Source organism: Cantharellus anzutake (assembly GCF_015039405.1).
Source record: "Cantharellus anzutake strain C23 chromosome Unknown EI90scaffold_44, whole genome shotgun sequence".
Taxonomy (NCBI): domain Eukaryota; kingdom Fungi; phylum Basidiomycota; class Agaricomycetes; order Cantharellales; family Hydnaceae; genus Cantharellus; species Cantharellus anzutake.
The window spans coordinates 204,203-226,329 of NW_024066994.1; the positions used below are offsets into that span (position 1 = coordinate 204,203).

The following is a 22,127-nucleotide window of genomic DNA, read 5'->3' on the forward strand; positions in this document are numbered from 1 at the left end:
GCTGTATCATGCAGCTGTTAGAATGGGGCAAGGGCAGATGATTCTGGAGTGGAACTGGAGACTTAGCAAGGAGGGACCTTGGCCTCAGCAACTCAAGGGGAGCGCTGTGCCATTGCTGTTTGTCCATTTGGTCCTTAATTTCAGAAGTGGTGAGCAAGAAGTCTCTAGGGGGCATTTCTGGTCGATTTTAGACTGAGGGTCTAATCGAGTATGTACAAGCACCTGTATATAATGGGGAGATGAAAGCTCCTTACAAGGAAGTCAAAGGGGGTCCGAATCAGAACAAAGGCGTCCAAACGAAGACAAGGGGATAATGGAAGTGGAGCGGTACCAAGGGTCATGGGTTAGACTCTATGGCATATCTGAAAGGAGGTAGGAAGGGCAAAGCCCAGAGGGGCAGGAGGATGAGGTGAAGTGGGGTTGATGACTAACTGGCTAAAATGGAAGGAAGCAGTAGTCCAAATAGGGATAGTGCAAAAGATACAGTACAAGTGGTGAAAGTGCTGAGAACATTCCATGAAGCTCGGAGGTTACAGAGGTTACGGAGGTGGAGTCAGAAGTCCAAGGAATATTGGCCATGGTGTTTATGTACATCAGCAAACCTGGATGCGGAGGCCTGAGAGCTCATAGAGCTCATAGAGCTCTCAGAGCTCTCAGAGCTTCAGTACTTTGAAATTGCAGGTCCCCTTCTCTGAGAGCTCCAAAAAGTAGTCAAAGCTCTGAGAGCTCATAGAGCTATATTTGCACACAGGGGACTATTATCTATATGAGCTCCCTGAGTGTTTAATTTACCCGATATCAAAATTAAAATTTAAAAGCATTGACTATGGCATCATGTGACTAGCCATAGCCAACTCCCTACCATACAAGGGACTGAACAAGGGCCTCGACGATGGATGTCAGTCGAGGGGGAGTTCTGCTACCACAGCGAACACCCGGCACGGGCCTAAACCTTCACGTGGTGCCCCTGTTTAAAACTAATTAGGCCTCTAACATCTGAAGGGAGGATGACGTGGCCACCGTGGTAATGCCAATCAACCGCAACCCCGTAAGCCCAGAGCCGCACTGGCTGGAGAGATGCAAGAGCGCGGGTGCATGTCCCGCTGTCAAGCCAACCCTTCCTTTTTCTTCTCACCACTACCTTTTTGGAATGACGAGCGCGATAGTGGCAACGCCAATGGTGACCTCCATAAGCCCAGACGGGACTGGCCAGAGGACTGTGGGTTCAAGTCCCACCGTCACCCCAACCCTTCCTTCTTTTTCTCTTCTCCACCACCTTTTGGGTTGGTGAGGTGCAATAGTGGTAGCGCCAATGGTAGCCTCCATAAGTCCATGGGCAGGCCGGAGGAGTGCAGGTTCAAGTCCTGCCATCACCCCAACACCCTTCCTATTCATCTTTCTCTCCACTACCTCTTAGTGACGAGGCGTGATAGTGGTAGCGCCAACGATAGCCCCATATGCCGACAAAAAGTTGACTGCAAGGAATGCAGGTTCAAGTCCTGCCGTCACCCCAACACTTTCATTTCTCTCCACTACCCTTTCTACCAAAGGCCTATCTGCCACATGCCTTTATTCAACAAGCATGAGCAAGATGCCACCAACACCCATCGCCTTTCGCTGCCACTGGAACATTCACCAGCCTACCGTGACATAAACCCGTGAAAGCACCCTCCAACTCACCCACCCGCAAGAACCGCGCACTCAAACATTGACTTAACCATAGGCACACAGCAGCAAAACATGCGACCCCAACACTGGGGGTCGCGTGTCCTTTTCTTTGGCTCTATACAACCTCTCCCCACCTCCATTCTCCCTCACCTGTTGTTCAATCTCAGTGCAGGGGTCGCATGCCCCTTTATGTGTTATTGCTTCATCTCACTTTATTCTCCTTCACACCATTGATTACTCGATGTCTCATACTTCCTAGGTCACACAAATTCCTTTCTTCACATCCTTATGATCTCCAAACTTTTTTCACCCGAGTCACTATAGTACGGCATATGCCGATAGGCACGGTTACATACTTTAAAATGAATACATCCATCCATCCATCCATCCAAGGGACTGAACAAACTCAGCTTCACTTTCAGCACCAATGCGGCACCAGACACCAAGGGTATGTAGCCCAATCAATATATAGACCAAATTTAGGGATATAAATGCAGTTAATCTGAAATTACTTAGGGAAAATGCGGGAAAATGAGTGGGGGGAAAATGGGGGGGAAAATGAGGGGAAAATTGAGGGGGGGGAATTGGGGGGGAATTGGGGGGGAAAAATTAAAGGGGGAAATGGGGGGAAAATGAGGGGAAAATGGAGGGGGGAATGGGGTGACATTTGGAGGGGGAAATGAGGAGGGAATTGGGGGGAATGAGGGAGGAAATTGAGGGGGAAGTGGGGGGAAAATGGAGGGGGGGAATGGGGTGAAATTTGGAGGGGGAATGAGGGGGGAATGAGGGGGAAAATGGGGGAGGAAATGGAGGGGGGATATGGGGGGGAATGAGGGGAAATTTGGAGGGGAGGATGGGGGGGAATGGGGGAAAATTGAGGAGGGAATTGAGGGGAAAATTGAGGGGGGAATGGGGGGGGAATGAGGGGAAATTTGGAGGGGGGAATGGGGGAGAAATGGCGGGGAAATTGAGGTGGGAATTGGGGGGGGGAATGAGGGGAAAATCGAAGGGGGGGATGGGGGGGAAATTGAGGGGGGGGATGAAGGGGAAAATGGGAGGAAAATGAGGCGGAACTGGGGGGTTTCTAAAAACTTGAAAAAAAGTCAGGGAAAATTAAGGAAAATTCAGAAAATGGGGGACTTTCTAAAAAAGGAGAATGTCCAAAAAATCAGGGGGAAAATCAGAAATTTTGGGATAAGTTAGGGAGAGATATTTCAGGAAATTAGGAATAATTGGAAAAAAAATTAATTCACTTTTTTGATAATTCAATGTGCATTGGAAAGTGCCAAAGTGGGGCAATGTAGCAATGTATGTTTCAGTGTTAGAAAAGTCTCCCACCATGTTTTGGTGAGTGTCAGGGCACAGCCCCTCACTATTCCACAATCCCACATGCATGCAGACCCATGGGAAAGTTCTGGGTAAGTTACTCACCCAGAAACCATCACAGCCACAACTGTGGGAACTTTCTGGGTGAGCAGCTCGTTCCCACGGGGGGGTGCCATTTATGGGGAGTCAACAAAGAGCTGAAAACTGTATAGTTCCTGGCTCCCATTTGTAGAGGAGGTTGAGAAGGTTTAGCCCCCTCAGTGAGTTTGAGGATCTCGGACTGGGACTAGATACCCCAGCGACTAGGAGGATCCCCCTGGGCCCGTCACAGAACAAGGGCTGGGCCCTGACAGTGAGCCAAATAACCATGGCTTTTTGACCATGGGAAATTTGGTGTCAAAGGCTTGGATGATATCTGAAGAATACATCAGCTTTTTGTTTGCTTTATTTTCAATTTACTTCATTTGGAACACTTTGTTAAAACTGATTTATACCCTACATAACATGCATGGTTACATTGCCACACTTTGGTGCTTTCCAATTCACATAGAATCATCAAAATTGGTTGAGTTTTGAGCAAGAAATGAGATGAAAGATAAAGTGCAAATTTTTGAATTTCAGAGTTTTCCTCAAATTTTGTAAATAGCAATAAAAAATAAGGTGCTGATTTTAGTAAACACAAAAGGTATATGAGCTCTATGAGCCCACTGAGTTCATAGAGTTCATAGAGCTCATAGAGCTTTCAGAGCAATGACAATGGCCATTTTACACACATATATATCCATATTATCTTTGCACTACTGGTGCCAAAATAACTAAGCAGATTTCATGGAGATATGAAGACCATCCATGATTTAAAAACAAAAAGCTCTATGAGCTCTATGAGCTCAGTGAGCTCATAGAGCTCATAGAGTGTTTCAAGTAATGATGCTGGCCATGGAATATGCATTTCCAAAAATGTATATACATATTATCTTTGCACTTCTGCATCCTTAGGAGAATAAAATCATTCAAACATTTAATTTTCTCCACCCAATGTGTAGAGGGTGCACAGCAAAAAGACTCAATTTGCTCACAGAGCTCTGAGAGCTCTGAGAGCTCCAAGAGCTCCCTACCAAGTTTGCTGATGTGGAATGAGGTCACCAATGCAATGGACTTAAGCCGAGGTGGAGTCAAAGTCCAAGGTCAGGACCATGACGGAATCTCGGAGTGAAGGCACAAGCGGTGTCCAAGTACAGGGTACAGGATGGCAGCAGGAGGTCATAACTTGGCAGAGGTTGGCAGAAGAGGGACAGAAGGAGAGGGGTGACAAGAGGAGCGAGGAGAGGAGTGATGAGTGAGGAGAGGAGTAAGAGGAGGGACGAGGAGAGGAGTGATGTCAGGTCCAAAGGTGCTGTTCATGGTGATGCCCATTCAGTTCTCACCACCGTTGGATTGCACACCAAAATGACCAAATGACCAAACAAAACAAACAAACAAACCCAAACACCCCTCCCACACACTCCCCACTCCCACCTTCTGACACACACACCACACACAACTCATGGCCACAATGACAACCCCTTCTCCCTTCTCCCTCCTGTCAGGGATGCATCTGGGGTCGAGGAGGCCTGGGTGTAACACCCATCACTAGAAGCCTCATGGGGTGTGGAGCGGGCATGCATACTGGCAGGCCTGACTTGGGATGTGGTCCCTGGCCACTTAGACTGAAGTGGAAAGGGTGAGAAGAAGGCTACTTCTTCAGTTCCCACTTCAGGTACATTTATATACATGTGGCTTGGGTCACATGATGGGTGCCACATCATCCTCACACACAGCTGCAGCCACCCGGGTGTCCCTGTGGGGGATCCCGAGAGCATCTGCTGCAGGCACATGTGCTGGGCACAGCAGGAAGCCATCCAAGGTGCCTGGACTGGACATGTTGGGGGCATGCTGCAGACAGGTCAATAGTACATTGATACAAGGGAAGGTGGTCTGTGTAAATAAAGAGAAGGTAAACAGAAAGAGAGTAAATGGAGAGAAGGAGTAAAGAAAAGGAAAGAAAGAGAAAGGAAGGGAGGGGAAGAGAGAGAAGGGGGAAGGAGAGGGGTGGGTAGTGGGGTACCAGGTGGAGTGGGGCCGGGTGGGGCCATGTAGTGCTGCTTACTTGTTTGGGGATGGTAACATTCTGTCCCCCTGTTTGCCTCAGGCCTCAGCTGTCTAGTAATATGCTTTAATGGGCTGTATATTGATGGGGTAGAAGTACAGGCTGGTCCACCCTTTACAGCTACCCCGAGGGTTTATATACAATTTAATACATTCTCAGCACAAATAAATAGAGAAGCATCTGTGATGCTAAATTAGTGTCGCGACATAATTATTAGACAACACAACATCAATTGATGTTGTGAGTGGAATATAGACATGGGCTGGGGCCTCACATCCTCCCTTGCGATATTAAATTGCAGACAGGGTACAAGCATATGAAGGGGAAAACAAGCATATTAAGGAAATTTAAATTTAACGTTCTACATATGAAGGATGTATGCAAATGGGGGCACACTCATTGCAGGAGGCTATAATAGTAGTTTGTAGGCAAAGCCCACTTAGAGTTTCTCCTGGAACATATGCACCCAGCTCTTGATGACAGCATTGTCAACAATGAAGTGACTTTCTCGTTGCTGCGATTGTAAAGGAAATTATAGGAGGAAAACAGCTTCAACACCATTGAGAACAAGTCATGGAATACTGTTGTCAATAGTGATGACATTGAAAGTTGAGATCGTTGATGGCAGAATTGTCAATGACAAAGAATAAAGTGAATAATCAATGATGGCATTGTTGTTGATGAAGGAAGAATGGTACAAAGTAGATAATCAACGACAGCACTGTCGTTGACGAAGGTAGGAAGTGAATAATCAACAACAGTATTGTCATTGACAAAGGTAGGGATATGAGGGGTTCAATTCCTCATCCATTTGTGTGGCATGGACCCTGACAGGCCAGAGCTGGATGGGTGATTTGACATGGTCCTATGAGTCATTGTGGACCTTGCTGCATTGACAGCAACATCGTCACTGAGATAGTTGTCATCGTAGTGACAAGTCTCGATGTCGGCATTGTTCATGGACGAGTCCTCATCTTGATGATGGTGAGATTAATGAACATGGTGTGCAGGATGGCCACACCCATGGGAAGTGTAGGAAGGAGCACACACTGGTGGTGTGTGGGCGAATTTGTATACCAACAAGTGTGCATACATTGTAGGAGGGTAGCTGTGGGCATCCCAAAACCAGCTAAATATCAGGTCCTTCATGAAGAATAAATGTTAGGAAAACATACAGTGGAAAGTTGGCTAGGAATTAGGTGATGAGGTTATAGTACGGATGGTAGAGGGCATCGAGGCAATTCCAACGCACGTTACATGAGGAGAATCGGTGAGGTATTCACAGAGATATGTGGATTCTAGTTGTGTATCATGATGTGTGTCACATGTTCATTGTGCACACATGAGAAATGGGGTGCACAGATGGTCCCTGGCATCCCTCAGGCTTCAGAAAATAGGGATAAATATCCATTGTTCATTATATGACTGGTCGGGAGGATGTGCCAATTTTGGGACCATGGCCACATGTGGTTGGAAAGTTAGGAAAAATGTGCCGGATATCCCCCACCTCAACGCTATCTCACTCAATTCTCCATCAAATTGGATGCGGTTTGTTGCGTTGGATAGCTGTAGTTTGGAAGAGTTGGTTGACATGAAGGGAGCGCAGTTGTGTCGAGTGGTTTGGGCTGGAGATGCAGGTTAGGTTTTCCGCAGCCACTTTCTATTGTTTTATATTTTGTTGCTTGTGATATTGTGTTTCCTATTCTATTTTCTCTTGCGACGTGACCAGATGAGTCATATGGAACATGCTGGAAGCTCGCAGACGTGTTTTCAGGGTCGTTTGTATATAATATTGGCTAGTTACATTTTGATACAGAGATTTCCCCTCCACTACATTTAGATCTGGTCACCAAGTGAAGTGTGCTGGAGGCGTGGTTGAGTGCAGTAGTCTTGAGGGAGGCAAGGTAGCCTCACAGTGTCCTCAGGGAGATCCACACCAAGTTATAGGACACCGAGTCCCAGTTGAGTTTTGAGTTCGGTTGTTAGAATGTGTGGATTCAGACGACTCCGGAGTGGAATCGGAGACTTAGCGTGGAAGGACCTCGGCCTCAGCGACTCAGGCAGAGCACTGTGCCATTGCTGGTTGTCCTAGGGGTCCCTAATTTCAGATCTAGCAGAGGGAAAGTCTCTTGGGGGGAATTCAGGTCGATTTCGGACTGAGGTTACAAGTTACTAGGTACATTGTATATAAGGAGGGGTCCGGAATCAAAAGGAACAAGGGTAGGATGAAAGGAGACAAAGGGAGATGGAAAGAGGAACGACACCGAGGGTCAAGGGTTTGACTCAATGGTGTTTCTCAAAGGAGGAATGAAGGAGGATGGGAGTGGGGAATGACCAGCTGACTGAATAGAAAGGAAGCAGCAGCCCAAATAGGAATGAGGGAGTATAGCAGAATTGAATGGAACAATGCAATAGTTGCAAGGTCCGACATAAGTCCGGAAAGTCTGAACTTGGAAGTTAAACTCCGGAATATTGGCAAACATAATTAAATGGAATGAGCTAACCAATACAATGGGTATAAGTGGAGGTGGGGTCAAAGTCCAAGGTCGGAGCTAAGACCGGAGGTTCCGGAGACAGAGACGCGAAATGGGATTCCGGGGCGGAGGTCCGGAGTCAGGGGCATAGGTGTTGCGTGCTCATCTGGGAGGTGTCGAGGTTGAGGTTGGACCCGGAATGTTCCGGAGTTGGACCGAAGGTGGTGTTGGAGCCGGAGGTGGGATAACCTCTTGGGAGTCAGCAAGGAGAAGGTGATGGAAGGGAAGTAGGGCTCTGGAGTTTGTTTCAGAGTTCCGGGAGCCTGGAGCAGAGGTCGGGATTGTATGGATATGACATCGGTCTTGATTCTGTCCAAGGAAGCCGCTTGCTGGCCCCCTTTTTCATTTCTCATCCTGCTGGGTGGGAGTAGGTGTGGTGCAACGTAGTTGAGGTGGTGGTGGTTGTGGTAGGTTGGTGCACTGCTGTGCCATGCATACATTCCCTATCCAGTCCCCAATCCCCCTTGTGCTCCACGTACACCACAGGGGGGTTTGAGTATGACATCGGGGGAGGGTTCAAGTACATCAGTGCTCGTTCTTGATGCTGAATTTTACAACGCTCATGAGCGTTGTCAGTCATTGGCTTTATCCATCTACACACAAGGATGTACATCCACATGACGCAAGTGGGGGGATATTGGTCAGGAAGTCTTTTCGCCTCTGTCTCGATGTCATCACGCAACATATGCATTCATGAGGCATGGTTATTCATAGCCACCCTGTACCAATCTGTACAGGTGTTGACTGTCATATCCATCCAATGGCCATCACCCTCCACTACCTCCGGTCCTTCCAAATTTCCTCTGCTCCTTCATCACTAACCTCGGAGCCTCCAGATTCTGCAATCACCTCCGACTCCCCTGATGGTCACCACCCCCTCAATTCAATATATTACCTATGCCTCCCTGTCAGGGCACACACCCTGACTAGCCTGGACCCGGACCTGCATGTGCGTTTCCACCCTGCATGCTCCACATGCCACATGCTCTGGGCCCGGTTCCTATCCTTCATGTGACTTCCGGGTATCCCCGGAAGTTTTTGCCATATTGGGGCCACTGTGGGAAAGTGAGAAGTTAACCTTCTTCTCACTTTCTTACCCACAGTAGAGTTGTGCCCTGGACAGGGCTGTTCATAGGTTAGACTGTGGGCCATAAAGAGGGGTCATGGGGACCCAGGGTTCATCCCCTGACACTCCCTAAGTACGGAGCCCCGAAGGCCTCTGGACAGCTCCGATGTTGCAAGCAGGGAGGAAGGCTAGACCACAGTCAAGGGTTGCCACTCTCTCAGCTGCTCCCTCACCAAAGGGAAAGAAGAAGGGGGGTGGAAAGGGCACGTAGGGTTTCGGACTCACTGTGACCCCGGTCCCAACTAACTCAGCCTAAAAACCTCAACACTAGGTGGACCTCCCTGGAAGACAAGCTAGCAGTACTGCCTGCGAAGCACTGTCCCCAAGACTACAAGCACTCAGACACCACCCCAGGCACATGGACCTAGTACTTAGCGGAGCAGAGGGGAGAATCCCTGTATCATACTAGATACATCTTGTATGTAAACCCAAGTTATACTGAGCTAATGTCCGAGCAATCCGACGGTGTTAGGGACGGATAGAAATGGACAGAACAAAATAGAACAAAGGAAACAACAGAAAACATAAAAATATATAGGAACGGCCACACAATCGATAAACTCTGACGATCTCCACAACGGCTGCACCAAATCTCCCGATCTTGGACTCGTTCTACCCGTCTTAATGGTAGCTTTCCAGCGATACCAAGTGCATCCGGATCGGAGAAGAACTGGGGGAGTTATGGTGAAAATACTATGAAAGCGGCCCGGTAACATGTCTGGGTGGGCTGTAACCTGGTCTGAAAAATTATCAAAAGATACAATGATGATAGGGGAGGTTCAACGAGCTTTGGGGGACTGGGGTACTGTGTGTCAGGCACTAGGTAACGTCTGTAGGCTGTGATATAGCAGTGTTGGGGTACTACTGGCTTTTCCCTCCTTCAACGTCTGCTAGTGCACTCCCACCTCTGCTGGGCAATTTAGTTGCTTGCCCTGCAAGCCTACCTTCAGGCCGATCCCTCCTTTCCACTTGTGGGTTATAGCCTGTCATTCCACTAAACCTGTAACCCGACTCGTCAGTAATATTCAGTCGGCTAACTTGTAACTCCATTAGCTCCACTCTGCGCGCCATCCACGGTCCCACCCCCTATGTAAATTGTAGATAGGTTACACCCTAGTGATAAGGTTGACTAGGGTTTCCCTCTTCTAGTTCTCTCTGCCAGTTAGTAAATTAGGGCATGGACATGTAACTAGGCACAGCGCTCCTGGTCTAAGTCACTGAGGCCAAAGCCCTCCATCATGGGGATGTCTCCTTCATCCCACATCCGGTCTCTGACATTGACGTTGCAAGTGGGAATCTGCTACACTCTCCAGGAAACGGAAGGTAGCACTCCAACTCACTCCCCAAAGGCTAGGGAAGAAAGAGAAAGGGGGCTGAAAGGGGTGTTGCAGTTAGAACAGGTCCATATATCAATGGAGGGAGGGGGGGAGGGGATTTCAGGAATAATATAACTCTGGTAACTCCTGTTTATCTTCTTTCTGTGGTGGATTTCCCTAAAGGTCACAATAGGCCTTTACCAATCATGTGGCCACTCACAGCACTCAAGTACATGGACTTCAAAAGTAGCGGGAGGGGGGGAAATCTCTAGTCCACTTCAATCGCTATGTACATATACCCAGTCAGCAAACATACAATCTGTGAAAGAGTCCGAAATATATGGGTTTGGCTGAGCTAAGCCTCCACCAATCAACAGCGGCAAGGTTCGGGTGCCATTGGCTTAGAATAAAATTCCAAACAACAATGAAAATTGAAAAGAAAAACACAAACTTCCTCATACCACTCCGAACACTGCGTCAAACCTCCGTCCCTTTATCCCACTCGACTCTCCTCATCCATAGCTTTCTAACGATACCGATTTTGTGAAATTTAGTGGGGATTTGACTGAGAACGGGAATTCTCAGAAACGGAATATATATCTTGATTATCTGTGCACAGGGAAACTTGGGCCAAATAATATGCCATAATTCCAAGACTCCTCCAATGTCTTCTTTAGCATTTGTATCATTTAACTGGCCCATATTCTTCTGGAATTTCACTGAGACTAGCTCGCACATGTCAGGGCACACCCGCCTGACCCGGCTCCACCCGGCCCAACCTGACCCGGTACCCCACTGGTCCACCCTTCCTTACCTCCTCCCCCTTTCCCTTCTTCCCTCCTCATTCTTCCCTCCTCACTTTCTCCCTATCTTACTTCTTCTTTATTCTCTCTTTATTCTACATGGATGACTTTCTCTGTATCAATGTACCATTGACCCATCTGCAGCGCGCCCACAATGTACCCAGCCTGGGCACCTCAGGCGACTTCCCGCTGTGCCCAGTATGCACGCCTGCACCGGATGCCCTCGGGATCTCCCACGGAGATACCCAGGTGGTTACGGCTGTGTGCAAGAGTGATGTGGCACCCGTCATGTGATCTAAGCCGCATGTATATAAACGAACCTGAAGTGGGAACTGAAGAAGTAGCCTTCTTCTCAACTTTCCACTTCAGTCTAAGTGGCCAGGGACCACTGTCCCACATCGGGCCTGCCAGTATGCACGCCCGATCCGCCCCCCGCCAGGCTCTCAGCCCCGGATGCTACACCCGGGCCCCCTCGACCCCGGACGAGTCCCTGACAGCACGTGAGCATCCACATAGTTCATATTGTCCCATGACTCCCATCATGCCTGATAATCAGAATATCTCCACAACCACTGAACCGATTAGGGTGAAATTCAACGCTGGGTATTTGGGCATTTTTCTCGATTTAATGACCCCAAGATCGTCCTCTTCTGTCAGCTTTTGACCTTGTTCTCATGGTTGTGGTCAAGTGCATGGACTTTGTTCATGAGGACATCTCAGGTTGAATTTCTCCACCAAATCTCAACCAATTACTTCGCGGAAAGGCTCGTTCGGTTCGTACGAAAACCCTCTTTCTTCTTTCTTATTACTCCCCTCTATCATTCATTCTTTTTCCTAATAATGTACAAGGGTGGGAGCCCAATTTTGATGTATTTGCTGTGTAAGGTTCCATGAATTTGAGCACACCCATTATGCACTCCTACAACGTCCTCTTGGGAGGGCTTGCCCATCTTGAATGACCAGGCAAGATGATACATTGTAGCGTAGAATCTCACACCTTCTTTGGTGTGTATGTAGTTACGAACCAATTCAAACCACTTAGGTTCTTGTCAGGGATCAGCAATGACCCTGGACCCTATGCCGGCTGCGCATATGCGTGTGGGAAGTATGCCGGTAATTCCCGTCTACTCCGCTTACCTAAGCCCCGGTGACCCGGATCATCTCCGGCATTGTTCTGGAACATTCTATGATCACGTGATTCTATCGGCAATCTGTTTGGTTTCCTTATTGCCGGACTCTACATGTATATAGCTGACCCTAAGATGGGGACATCCCTTTCCCCCGGCTTTAATCACAACTAGGTTATCGGAGCATCTTGCACGAGCACGCACGTCCCCTGACAGTTCTTTGTCATGGAGGAGTGCAGCCACATCTGGGAACTCAATTCTGTCGACATGGTCAATGTCATAGAATTGGGTAGGAATGACCACCAATCGATAATATGTCAGTGCGGTGAAGGAGAGAACAAAGGAAGATCAGTTGTGAGGTTCAAATGAGACCACCACCAAGCTGTTCCCTGGTTCTTTAGTTAGGATGGGGAAGTGTACTAGTAATAATGTTGTAATTATAATACCAATCCAAATGTTTTGGCTAATTCTATTTTATGGGTTAATCTAAAAGTCTCTGAGAAATGACTTACAGATAAACAAAGCCCTGTGGAGCTGTTCCTCTTTTGTAATTTCTCAATTTATCTGGGTGTAATTCTGTGTAGGATCATTAAATTTGGGTTTTAACTTGAATTAAATCTTTTACTTGGTGAGTTTTCAAAGATTCTACTCAGTTAATGGGTTTAGATCGTGTCTGAAGTGTTCCTTGACCTTGTCTTATTTTTATCTTATTTTTATTGCTTGTTTTAACAGTAGCAAAATAACTGTTTTGTGTTTACACTTTGAAATCTGGAGTGTTAACCAGCTCTACTGTTGAAATATTTACTTAATATTTCTCTCCCTAATTGCTACCTTTTACTACAGTGGCAATCTTAACTGTATTTCACTTTTTCGCACTGGAGTGATAACCAGAAATGCTTGAGAAAATAATACTCTATTTTCTTACTTCTCTAAGGGGGGGGGGGGGGGCGAAAAGTTGCAGAAAGGGTCTCCCTTTTATACTCCTTGGGTTGCCTTCCTTTTTCATGCTCTACCTCATATTTACAGGATTTATTTACAGTGTATTTTCCTCAAACTGAATAAAAGTGAATTTTTCATGCTATAGTTCTACTGCACTCAGCTGCACTGAACTGCAGCTCTGCTGTGGTCAGACTGCACCTAGAATCCTTATTGTCCTTCCTCACCTAAGCTATTTTAATGATTTAATTAGAACTTGACTGCACTGCATTTGTTGCAGTTTTCTATTTCAAATTCCTCTTATTTATCATTAAGTTTGCTATGACTCAGTCATTCTGAATTCAAACTTCGCATTACTGCACATACGGCTGCACTGAGATCTTCAGCTGATTTATTCTATTTTTATCCAGTGACATTTAGTTGAAATGAGACTTGAAATGATAAATGAGTGAATTGTTCAGGTTTAGAACTTGTCATGACTGACAAATCCCGGGGCTCCGTCAGCGGCGAATCAATGCCAACAGGCGATTCCTCCGACCCGAACCCATCCGTACCAGCCCCAACCCGATGTCTGTTCTATCGACCATGCACCGCTTCCACACCTTCCGCAACCTCTGTCCATTTCTGGTTGTCCTTGACACCTCTGGTCAGGTCAACACTCCCCTCCGTATCTTGCTGGCCATCATGCTGTCCTTTTATGACAGCACTGACAGACCACCCTCTGTTGCGGACTCATCAGCACCATGCTGATTCCTGCATCCCTTTGCGGACTTGTGTCGGCATCGCACCGACCCCGCATCCTGATTTGCGGACTTGTATCGGTGCCGCGCGCTGACCTCCGCTTTTCCTCTGGCCATTTGTCACTTGGCAGCTTATCATTCATTCCTTGCCAAGTGCCATTTATTGTTTGCTTCCCTGCCAATATCGGCATTTGATCCCCTCTTTATTGGCACTAGGTTATTGATCTCATTCAGTTATTCATCAATAACCCTTGCCACTTATTGTTTATTGATCTGTTCCTCGTTTCCAGTTCCCGGGCTCTTGTCCTTATTTAGTTTGACAATCCCCGCTTATCTCCGCGCCGGACTGACCGGCCTTTCTATATTCCCTCTTGCCTATTTATATACCTTGTAAATACTTTGGGGACCTCAGTCTGAAATCAACTAGAGTACCCCCCCTGTCTGGTCTGAGTCTCTCCTTCTGCAAAGGGGGCTTCCCCCCCTCTGAGTCCGTGCTCGCAGAGTCCGCACTCCTCCTACAGGTCCGCTCCGCCCGCAAGTCTTGTTTGAAGTCTGCTGTAAGTGTCAGTTTGTAAATACGGGATCTCCCCCAAACGTCAAGCTCAGGGCACAGCGCTCCACCTGAGTCGCTGAGGCCGCGATCCCACTCTGCTAACCTTGAACAGCACTTCCGGACGCGCCGCATATTTCCACCCGCATATCCGCGCGCGCGCTCCAACAGACCTCTGCATCACCTCCGACCTCGACTCAGACAGAACCTAATCCGTCTTCAATCCACCTTCTGACAGCATTCCAGATCTCTGACAGAACTGAAAGAAAATTCCCGCCATGGTCCATCATAGTTTTTGTGGATTTCGTCGTTTTCGTCCATCTCCCCTGATTCCCATTTGTATTATTGCATCCGTCCTTCATATGTATTGTTTGTTGTTATAATAGGTCGTCCTCAAAGATATCATATTTTTATGTATTTTATTTGGGGCTCAGGACCTCTAGAAGTTGTCTTTCCAAGCGTATTCAGGTTACTAACTTCATGTCCTTGTATCTCATTCATTTCTGAATGGTTTTTCACGTTCTTGGCATCATAAATTTCCATTTATTCCCACCTTTCCAATGGTGCTAAAGCTGTACTCTAACTCTCGGTATTTGTCAAGTTAGCAAAAGTTCACGCGCACATTCGGTAATCATGTGTGTTGTTCCCGTACTTGTTTGTATGCAGGCACCATTTCTGTTTAATTGTTCAGAATTTATTGTATGCACGGGTGTTTGTATCCTCAATACAGGCTTCCATGATTTATTTCAGATTTTTCCCTCATGATCTAAGGTGTTTTTGTACTTTCTGTGCTTTGTTTTGACCGGGGTCTTCCTTATTTGGACAGAAATTGGTCTTTGCGATCTACCAAAGTGCGGATCTCGGTTCCAATGGCTGGTTCCCTTCGCATCGCCACCCTCATGTGTCTTTAAGCATGGTGCGGATTTCTATATTCCCATTGTTGGTGTAACTTCTCAATGGCTGGACCGTTTGGGCTGAAACTTTGCATAACGATAGTTTCTAATTTATCATATTTTCCATGTAAATTTCATCATGTGTTTTAAATATGGATCTTGCGTGAACGTCGACTTTTCCCTGAGCCATGACTTTAATGTCACTCATCCCGTTAATGAATATGTCATTGATGCGTGAACCTTTTATTATGAAAATTTGCGTGAATTAAGAATAGATCCCTTCCTTCCTAATGGGCCATCAAGCTCGTCTCAGTCATTACTGGTTGTTTTTTTGCGCTTTCCTTTTGAATGTTGTCCTCATTTTCCGTGAATTTCGGTCATATCTCCGTCGTCTATGGGTAGTTTTCCCTGAAATCACTTTCATTGGGTCCGTTTGGGAGACATCTACATTCCCTATTATAAACACAACTTTGAATTTTGCATTGGTTCCTAAGGAATCCTTGTTCTGTGGTACTTCCAACCTCGGCTACGTGTGTGGGCATGGGAAAGTAGTTTCCATGGAGGTTCTCTGGTTGATTTTATAGTCAAATCTTGCTCGATTGACCTAGTTCCTGGTTTAATATTCGCTATAAATTCTCCTGAGCATTCCGTCTTGTTGATGCTAAGCTTGAAGTACTTTTATTAATTTTCTTTCTTCCAATTTATTGTATGTAGTCGTAATAATTTGTAAAAATTCGTTAAAATTCGTTAAAATTCAAGTTCTTCTATTTTCTCATTTCTACTTGTTGTATGGGGGTTTTGTGATTTTTCTGACATATTTCCATAATGAGTTTTCATAGGGTGACCGTTATTTCTCCTACAGCAGGTAGAGGCTTGCCATGTACTTCGGTGATGTTAGATCGGGCAGATTTGGACAACTCCAGAATGGAATTGGAGACTTAGCGTGGAAGGACCTTGGCCTCAGCGACTCATGCGGAGTGCTGTGCCATTGCTGGTTGTCCTAGGGGTCCCTAATTTTGGATCTAGCAGAGGGGAAGTCTCTTGGGGGGAAATCAAGTCGATTTCGGACTGAGGTTACAAGTTACTATGTACATTGTATATAAGGAGGGGTCCGGAATCAAAAGGAGCAAGGGTACTCCGAAAGCAGACAAAGGGAGCTGGAAGGAGGAACAACACCGAGGGTCAAGGGTTTGACTCAATGGTGTTTCTCAAAGGAGGAGTGAAGGGCCAAGGCCCAAGGAGGAAGGAAGGAGGAAGGGAGTGGGGAATGGCCAGCTGACTGAATAGAAAGGAAGCAGCAGCCCAAATAGGAATGAGGGAGAATAGCGGAATTGAATAGGACAATGCAATAGTTGCAAGGTCCAAGGTAAGTCCGGAAAGTCCGAACTCGGAAGTTAAATATTGGCAAACATAATTAAATGGAATGAGCTAACCAATACAATGGGTATAAGTGGAGGTGGGGTCAAAGTCCGAGGTTGGAGCTAAGACCGGAGGTTCCGGAGATGGAGATGCGAACGGGATTCCAGAGCGGAGGTCCGGAGTTGGGAGCATAGGTGTTGCGTGCTCATCTGGAAGGTGTCGAGGTTGAGTCGGACCCGGAATGTTCCGGAGTCGGACCAAAGGTGGAGTTGGAGCCGGAGGTGGGATAACCTCTTGGAAGTCAGCAAGGAGGAGGTGGCAGAAGGGAAGTAGGGCTCTGGAAGTCAGGTTCGGAGTTCCGGGAGCCCGGAGCAGAGGTTGGGATTGTACGGATATGACAGGTGAGCTTGGCATTGTAGTACTCGTAGTAGTGATAACCGGGTGGATGGTTTGTGACAAATTCTTCAAAGGGGGCATCAGGGTCAACGACCCATTCACCTTTCATCTCATCGTCAGACATGGGAGCCCATCTCTTGGAAGAGGTGGTTTTTTCAACGGCACAGACTTGGCTGATGCAGGATCCACTGGGCCAACCCTGGGGATGACAACAGTTTTGGGGAGAGTGGGCCACAATGACAAAGGAGCAGAGGATGGATTTGGGGCAGGTTTGGGAGATGCAGGGCATCCCCTTGCCGTGTGTGTGACTCTAGAAATGTCCTCATTGAGTTCATCATTGGCCTTACGGAGGGACTCAATCCATCAATGAAGACAGTCATTTTCAGAATGCAGGTCATCGGCCTCGTTCTGGAGCATTTCATATTTGTTTCTGAGCTCGTCCAGCTCATCGTTCCTACATTCATCTTTCAATGTAGTCTCCTTGCATTTGTCGCATTTTTTTTTTTCGATTCAGGCCCACATGACCTCCGTGATCATTTCAAGCTGATTGAGCCCTGCCTGCATGGAACGAGGCAGGTGAGGGTACTTCTCACTTGCACTTACATGAGTGGGCAAGACCAAAGGGTCCTGTTTTCGGGTTAAAACGCCTGTGCTGGGCACATCAAGGGCAACAGTCTGAACAACTGTAGAGTTATTGTCTATCAACAACATGGCAGCATCCATGATTGGACTTACAGGCGGCGATTTTGGGCTGGAGTCAACAAGGGCTTCCTTGATGGGGGTGAGGTCAAGAGAGGAATCAACGAGGGGGGATTCAGTCGAGTTCATTTGAGCGATTTCAAATTTGATGGTAGGAAGCAGAATTTGATCCTGCTTCTGTCGCATTGATCTAATATTATTCGGATATTCCCGGACCTGCCAGTTTAGGCAACTCATGGCTTCAATGCCATAGTTGGCCATGATAAGGCATTGATATCCATTGGTATTGGACCGGTAGGTGACGTTCATGCCACAGTTGTGATGGCCCGCTGGATCTATTGTCCGGCATCTGGTCCTGTCGTTGACAGTTTAATTCCTCAACGTTTCCTACCCCTTGTACTATTAGGTAGTCATCCAATGCAATTAGATCATTTACATTGGCCAAGGGTTCCCAAGTGAAGTCACCAAGTCCCCATCGGACACAGAACCATAAAGACTTATCGTTGTCCCACCAATGGTCGACAATTTCCTTTACCTGGTATTCCCATTCTGGGTCATCACCAAAGTCGTAGAATACTTCTACAGCATGCCCAGGGAATAACACAGAGTCATTCAGCTCATGAGGTGCAGGCTGTGAGATGTGGAACTTTGCAAAGATGTTTCTTTGCATCAACACTGGGGGAAGCCTGATCCAAGACCCTGTCATGTTCCCAACCTTAGACTTTGACTCCACCTCAGCTTAAGTCCATTGCATTGGTTACCTCATTCCATGTAAAAACCATTGCCAATATTCCTCAGACTTCCAACTCTGCCTCTGTGTCAGGGGACAACTCCCGGGTCCCATGACCCTCCCCTATGGTCCACAGCCTACTGGTGTAACCAGCCCTATCCAGGGCACAACCTACTGTGGGTAAGGAGATGAGAAGGAAGCTAACTTCTCATCTTCCCACAGTGGCCACCATATCAGGAAAACTTCCAGGAATATCCAGAAGGCAGGATCTGGGGCTGGATCATGTGGTGCATGGAGCATGCGGCGTGGGAATGTGTGTGGGAAGTGTAGCAGGTCCGGGCTAGTCAGGGTGTGTGCCCTGACACTCCACAACCTCCATAAGCTCTGCTACCTCCAGGCTTCATGGACCGTTCTCAGCACCTTTGCTGCTTGAAGTATACATTCTGCACTTCTCCCTCAAGCCTGCCTAACAAGAACCAATTCTGCCACTAGGAGCGATCTTCCTGACACATCTGATGACCACCTTACTCAAGCAGAGAAATTGTCAGGGCACACCCTGACATGCCCTGCCCGACCCCCACTCCACTTCCCTGCTCCACACCACTTCTTCTTCCTTTCCCCTTTCTTTCTCCTTTCTTTCTTTCTCTCTCTTACATGGACCACCTTTCCTGCTGTTCAATGTATCACTGGCATGCATGCCCATTCCCCCTCCTGTATCTTACCATCCCTATATCGCTGTCACTGCTGCCATACTCACCTTGCGCCACAGCAGACCCTCTCGGAATCTCCTGTGGAGACACCTGGAGAGCCATGGCTGTGTGCAAGGGTGATGTGGCACACCCCATGTGATCGACCCCGCATGTATATAATAACAGCTGGAGTGGGAACCGAAGAAGTAGCCTCCTTCTCACATTCCCACTTCAGACTAAGTGGTCAGGGACGCTCACCCTGTGACAGGACTGCCGCTATGCATAGCTGCTATTCATCCCACCAAGTCCCGCATGCTGGGACCTCACCACTTTTGGAGCTGTCCCTGACAGAAATGGATTGAATCAATCCTGAACTTTGACTCCTGTTCAAGTGACAATGGTGACTGGGGCATTGACACCATGATCCCTGCCTCACATCCTTCTACCACTCTTCATCATGAAACACATGGCGATCATATCTCCAAGCTTGTTCTGTCTCTCAGGATGCGGCCCCTCTTGGTTATTGACCCATTTTCAACTGTCAATTTTGAAGTGCTCACTATGTACCAAGAGAAGCATCAAACTGATGCCACTCGCAAAGCGGTATGGAGGAACCCCAAGCCCTTGAATGAGGCTCAAGGTCACAAATCTCAAAATAATGGCTTTCTCAAAACACTTTCTGCTGAGCTGTGAAAGCTGAAAAATGCCGATGAAATGTCAGCAGGGATGACAAGCGGAGTGGCCCAACAAGTCCGACACACAGTGATGCACTCAAATACTAACACCAGTACCCGTGAAAAAAATAGAGCAACTCTCAATCAACTCTCAGAGACGGTATGGAGCATCGCTATTTATTTATGGAGGGACATAGACTGATGCATCGACAGAGAGTCGCAGCTGCCCGACAACGCTGGTTTACCTCCGAGGATTTGCATCAAATTGAGGAGAAGATACTACTAGGGAATGGGAACATTAGTTCTTTGCCTGGCCTAGATCTCAAGAAGGGTTATTTAGTTTTTGTCTTTCACATGAGAACAATTTATCTCGCGCAAGGTCAGTGCTCATCCTTCCGTCCCACTTCATCACGGCCTCTTTCTGACAATGATTTAACCACCAAGTCATTATAATCTATCTAAATAATGGCCGAAACCTCCCACATCAGTACACTGAAAGTGTTATGTCGGCACCATCCTATCTTAGCGTACAGTTGTTTTCGCCACTTTCTTTGTCGTCACAAGATGCTGGCCGGTTCTCCAACTTTGTGCCAAACCAGAATGGTGCCCCTACCGCTGCATTCGCGCATTTGAAGCCCGAATATGTGCTTCTATCCCTCAACCAATGCGGAAACATTGCGTGGATACACAATGCAATCCCATCGATTCTCCATTCGCTGCAGATTGGCACAATCATTCCCGAGGCAATACGTGCCATGAAAGGCTCAAAATGAACATCGGAACAATTGAGCGTGCAATTAAGAAGTTTCAGGAGGGCTTGCAAGAGGGTGTGCTGAATCAGGGTGAACACTAACATCACGAAAATCGGACAGGCAACTAGAGCAAGGTCCCCTGGTCCAGAGCACTCCGGAGGCTCCAGAGCACCTGGGAGCATCTGGACCATGTGGGAGCACCAGTCCGATTTTCGTGATGAATATTCAATGTTCTTGTACAAATGGTGTTCTAGGCATCATTGCGGTGGCGCAAAGGGCTGCCAGCGAAAATATATATATGTGTGTCTGATCGATTTGAGGGCCAAATTAGAGTTTTTTGGCAATGTTTGACTTGTCAGAGGGCCTAAATGGGGTCTGGAGACTCGAATTTTGGGGGCCGAAATGAGGCCTCTCCGAACGGACATCTGATGGAGTATGCCGGGATCCTTTAAAATCGCGCACTCACATTTGTTGACCCACCGACTACTTTTCCACCCAGCGATGTGACGTTTCTCCCATTAAGCCCAACCTGAGGAATAGCGCCACACGTGCTCTGTTTGGATCGGTTGAACAGCATATAATGGGACAGTGCTCCAATTTGGATCGTTTGGCACCCTGTTTGGAAGACTGAGAGTGTAATTCCCGCCAAAACTAGTCAACCTACTCGGTGCCAGCTTCAAGCACGAGGACGCTGAAATGAGGATTCTCCGAAAGACGCGCCCCAAGGACAGCGCCAGCGTTGCCGGCTGCGTGTGCGATGAACACTGAGTTTGACTCCAACAACATCAAGGCATACCTCCGATGATAATGAAATCGTAGAAGGCTTTCAGAGCGTTGTATGTCGGAGACATTCCGGTCCAGACTGCAGAACGACGGTATGCTTCTTGAATGCCTTACTTTAAGTATGAAAGGCACCTACCCCCAGCGGGGACAGTCACACGGAAACCAACGGGATTGAATGGGGACATAGGTCCCTGCAACTGCCAATATTGCGAGGCACGAAGCCATTGGGCTCGGGGAGTACGCGTCCGATTTTGACCTGATTGACTATTCAGGAACGGACGCTCACGATTCATTTCACTGTGGGAAGTAAATGGCCGTAAAAAACCATTTTTGGTCTGGTTTTTGACCATTTACCACTGTTTTCGTGATATTTTTTTCATTGTAAATTACAATATACGTTTCATGATGCTAAATACCAGACTCTTCCCTGCGTAAATTACCACTCAATTCATGGTATTCGAGCTGCGATGTATTGTACAAAGGTCAGAGGTATGGACGGCCGGAGTTCGGTTAGTCATCGTCGTCGATTGACCTTGCGAGCTCGCAACTGCGATCGATGATGGCCCAACGACGGGAATGCGTACGTACCATAGGGAAATCGGCCACATACTGAAGAGACCGAAGCGAGAGCGATAATTTGACTGTAGTAAAAGAGGTCGGTGCCAAGGCAGCATCCATGTAGGCACCGCTATCTGAGACAAGGTCAACGAGGTGACGCATGTTCTCACAAGCGACGTTTTGTGACGTGCTCGGGGATTTGAGTCCACAGCTACTTCAGCTCAATAGTGAGAGCCATGAAATTCAAACACTCCTACCCAGACGAAGGATAAGTTCCTAAATTTAATTCATTGTTTTTGGGCCCACATTGTGGAAACTTTGT

General features: G+C 47.4%; 2 protein-coding genes across 2 annotated transcripts; both read right to left on the reverse strand.

Moving 5' to 3' along the window:
• Nucleotides 1-881: 881 nt before the first annotated feature.
• Nucleotides 882-1,839, reverse strand: EI90DRAFT_3291176 (uncharacterized protein). Its single transcript, XM_039067262.1, has 2 exons — nucleotides 1,142-1,839; nucleotides 882-1,069 (listed from the first exon to the last, which is right to left on the reverse strand). Exons 1-2 carry the CDS (start codon nucleotides 1,393-1,395, stop codon nucleotides 982-984), a joined length of 342 nt encoding a protein of 113 aa, XP_038913125.1. The 5' UTR covers nucleotides 1,396-1,839; the 3' UTR covers nucleotides 882-981.
• Nucleotides 1,840-21,124: 19,285 nt separating this feature from the next.
• Nucleotides 21,125-21,432, reverse strand: EI90DRAFT_3127587 (uncharacterized protein; the record flags this gene model as incomplete). Its single annotated transcript, XM_039064022.1, has 3 exons — nucleotides 21,125-21,210; nucleotides 21,261-21,326; nucleotides 21,384-21,432. The coding sequence occupies 3 exons, from the start codon at nucleotides 21,430-21,432 to the stop codon at nucleotides 21,125-21,127; spliced, it is 201 nt and encodes a 66-aa protein (XP_038913126.1).
• Nucleotides 21,433-22,127: the final 695 nt, after the last annotated feature.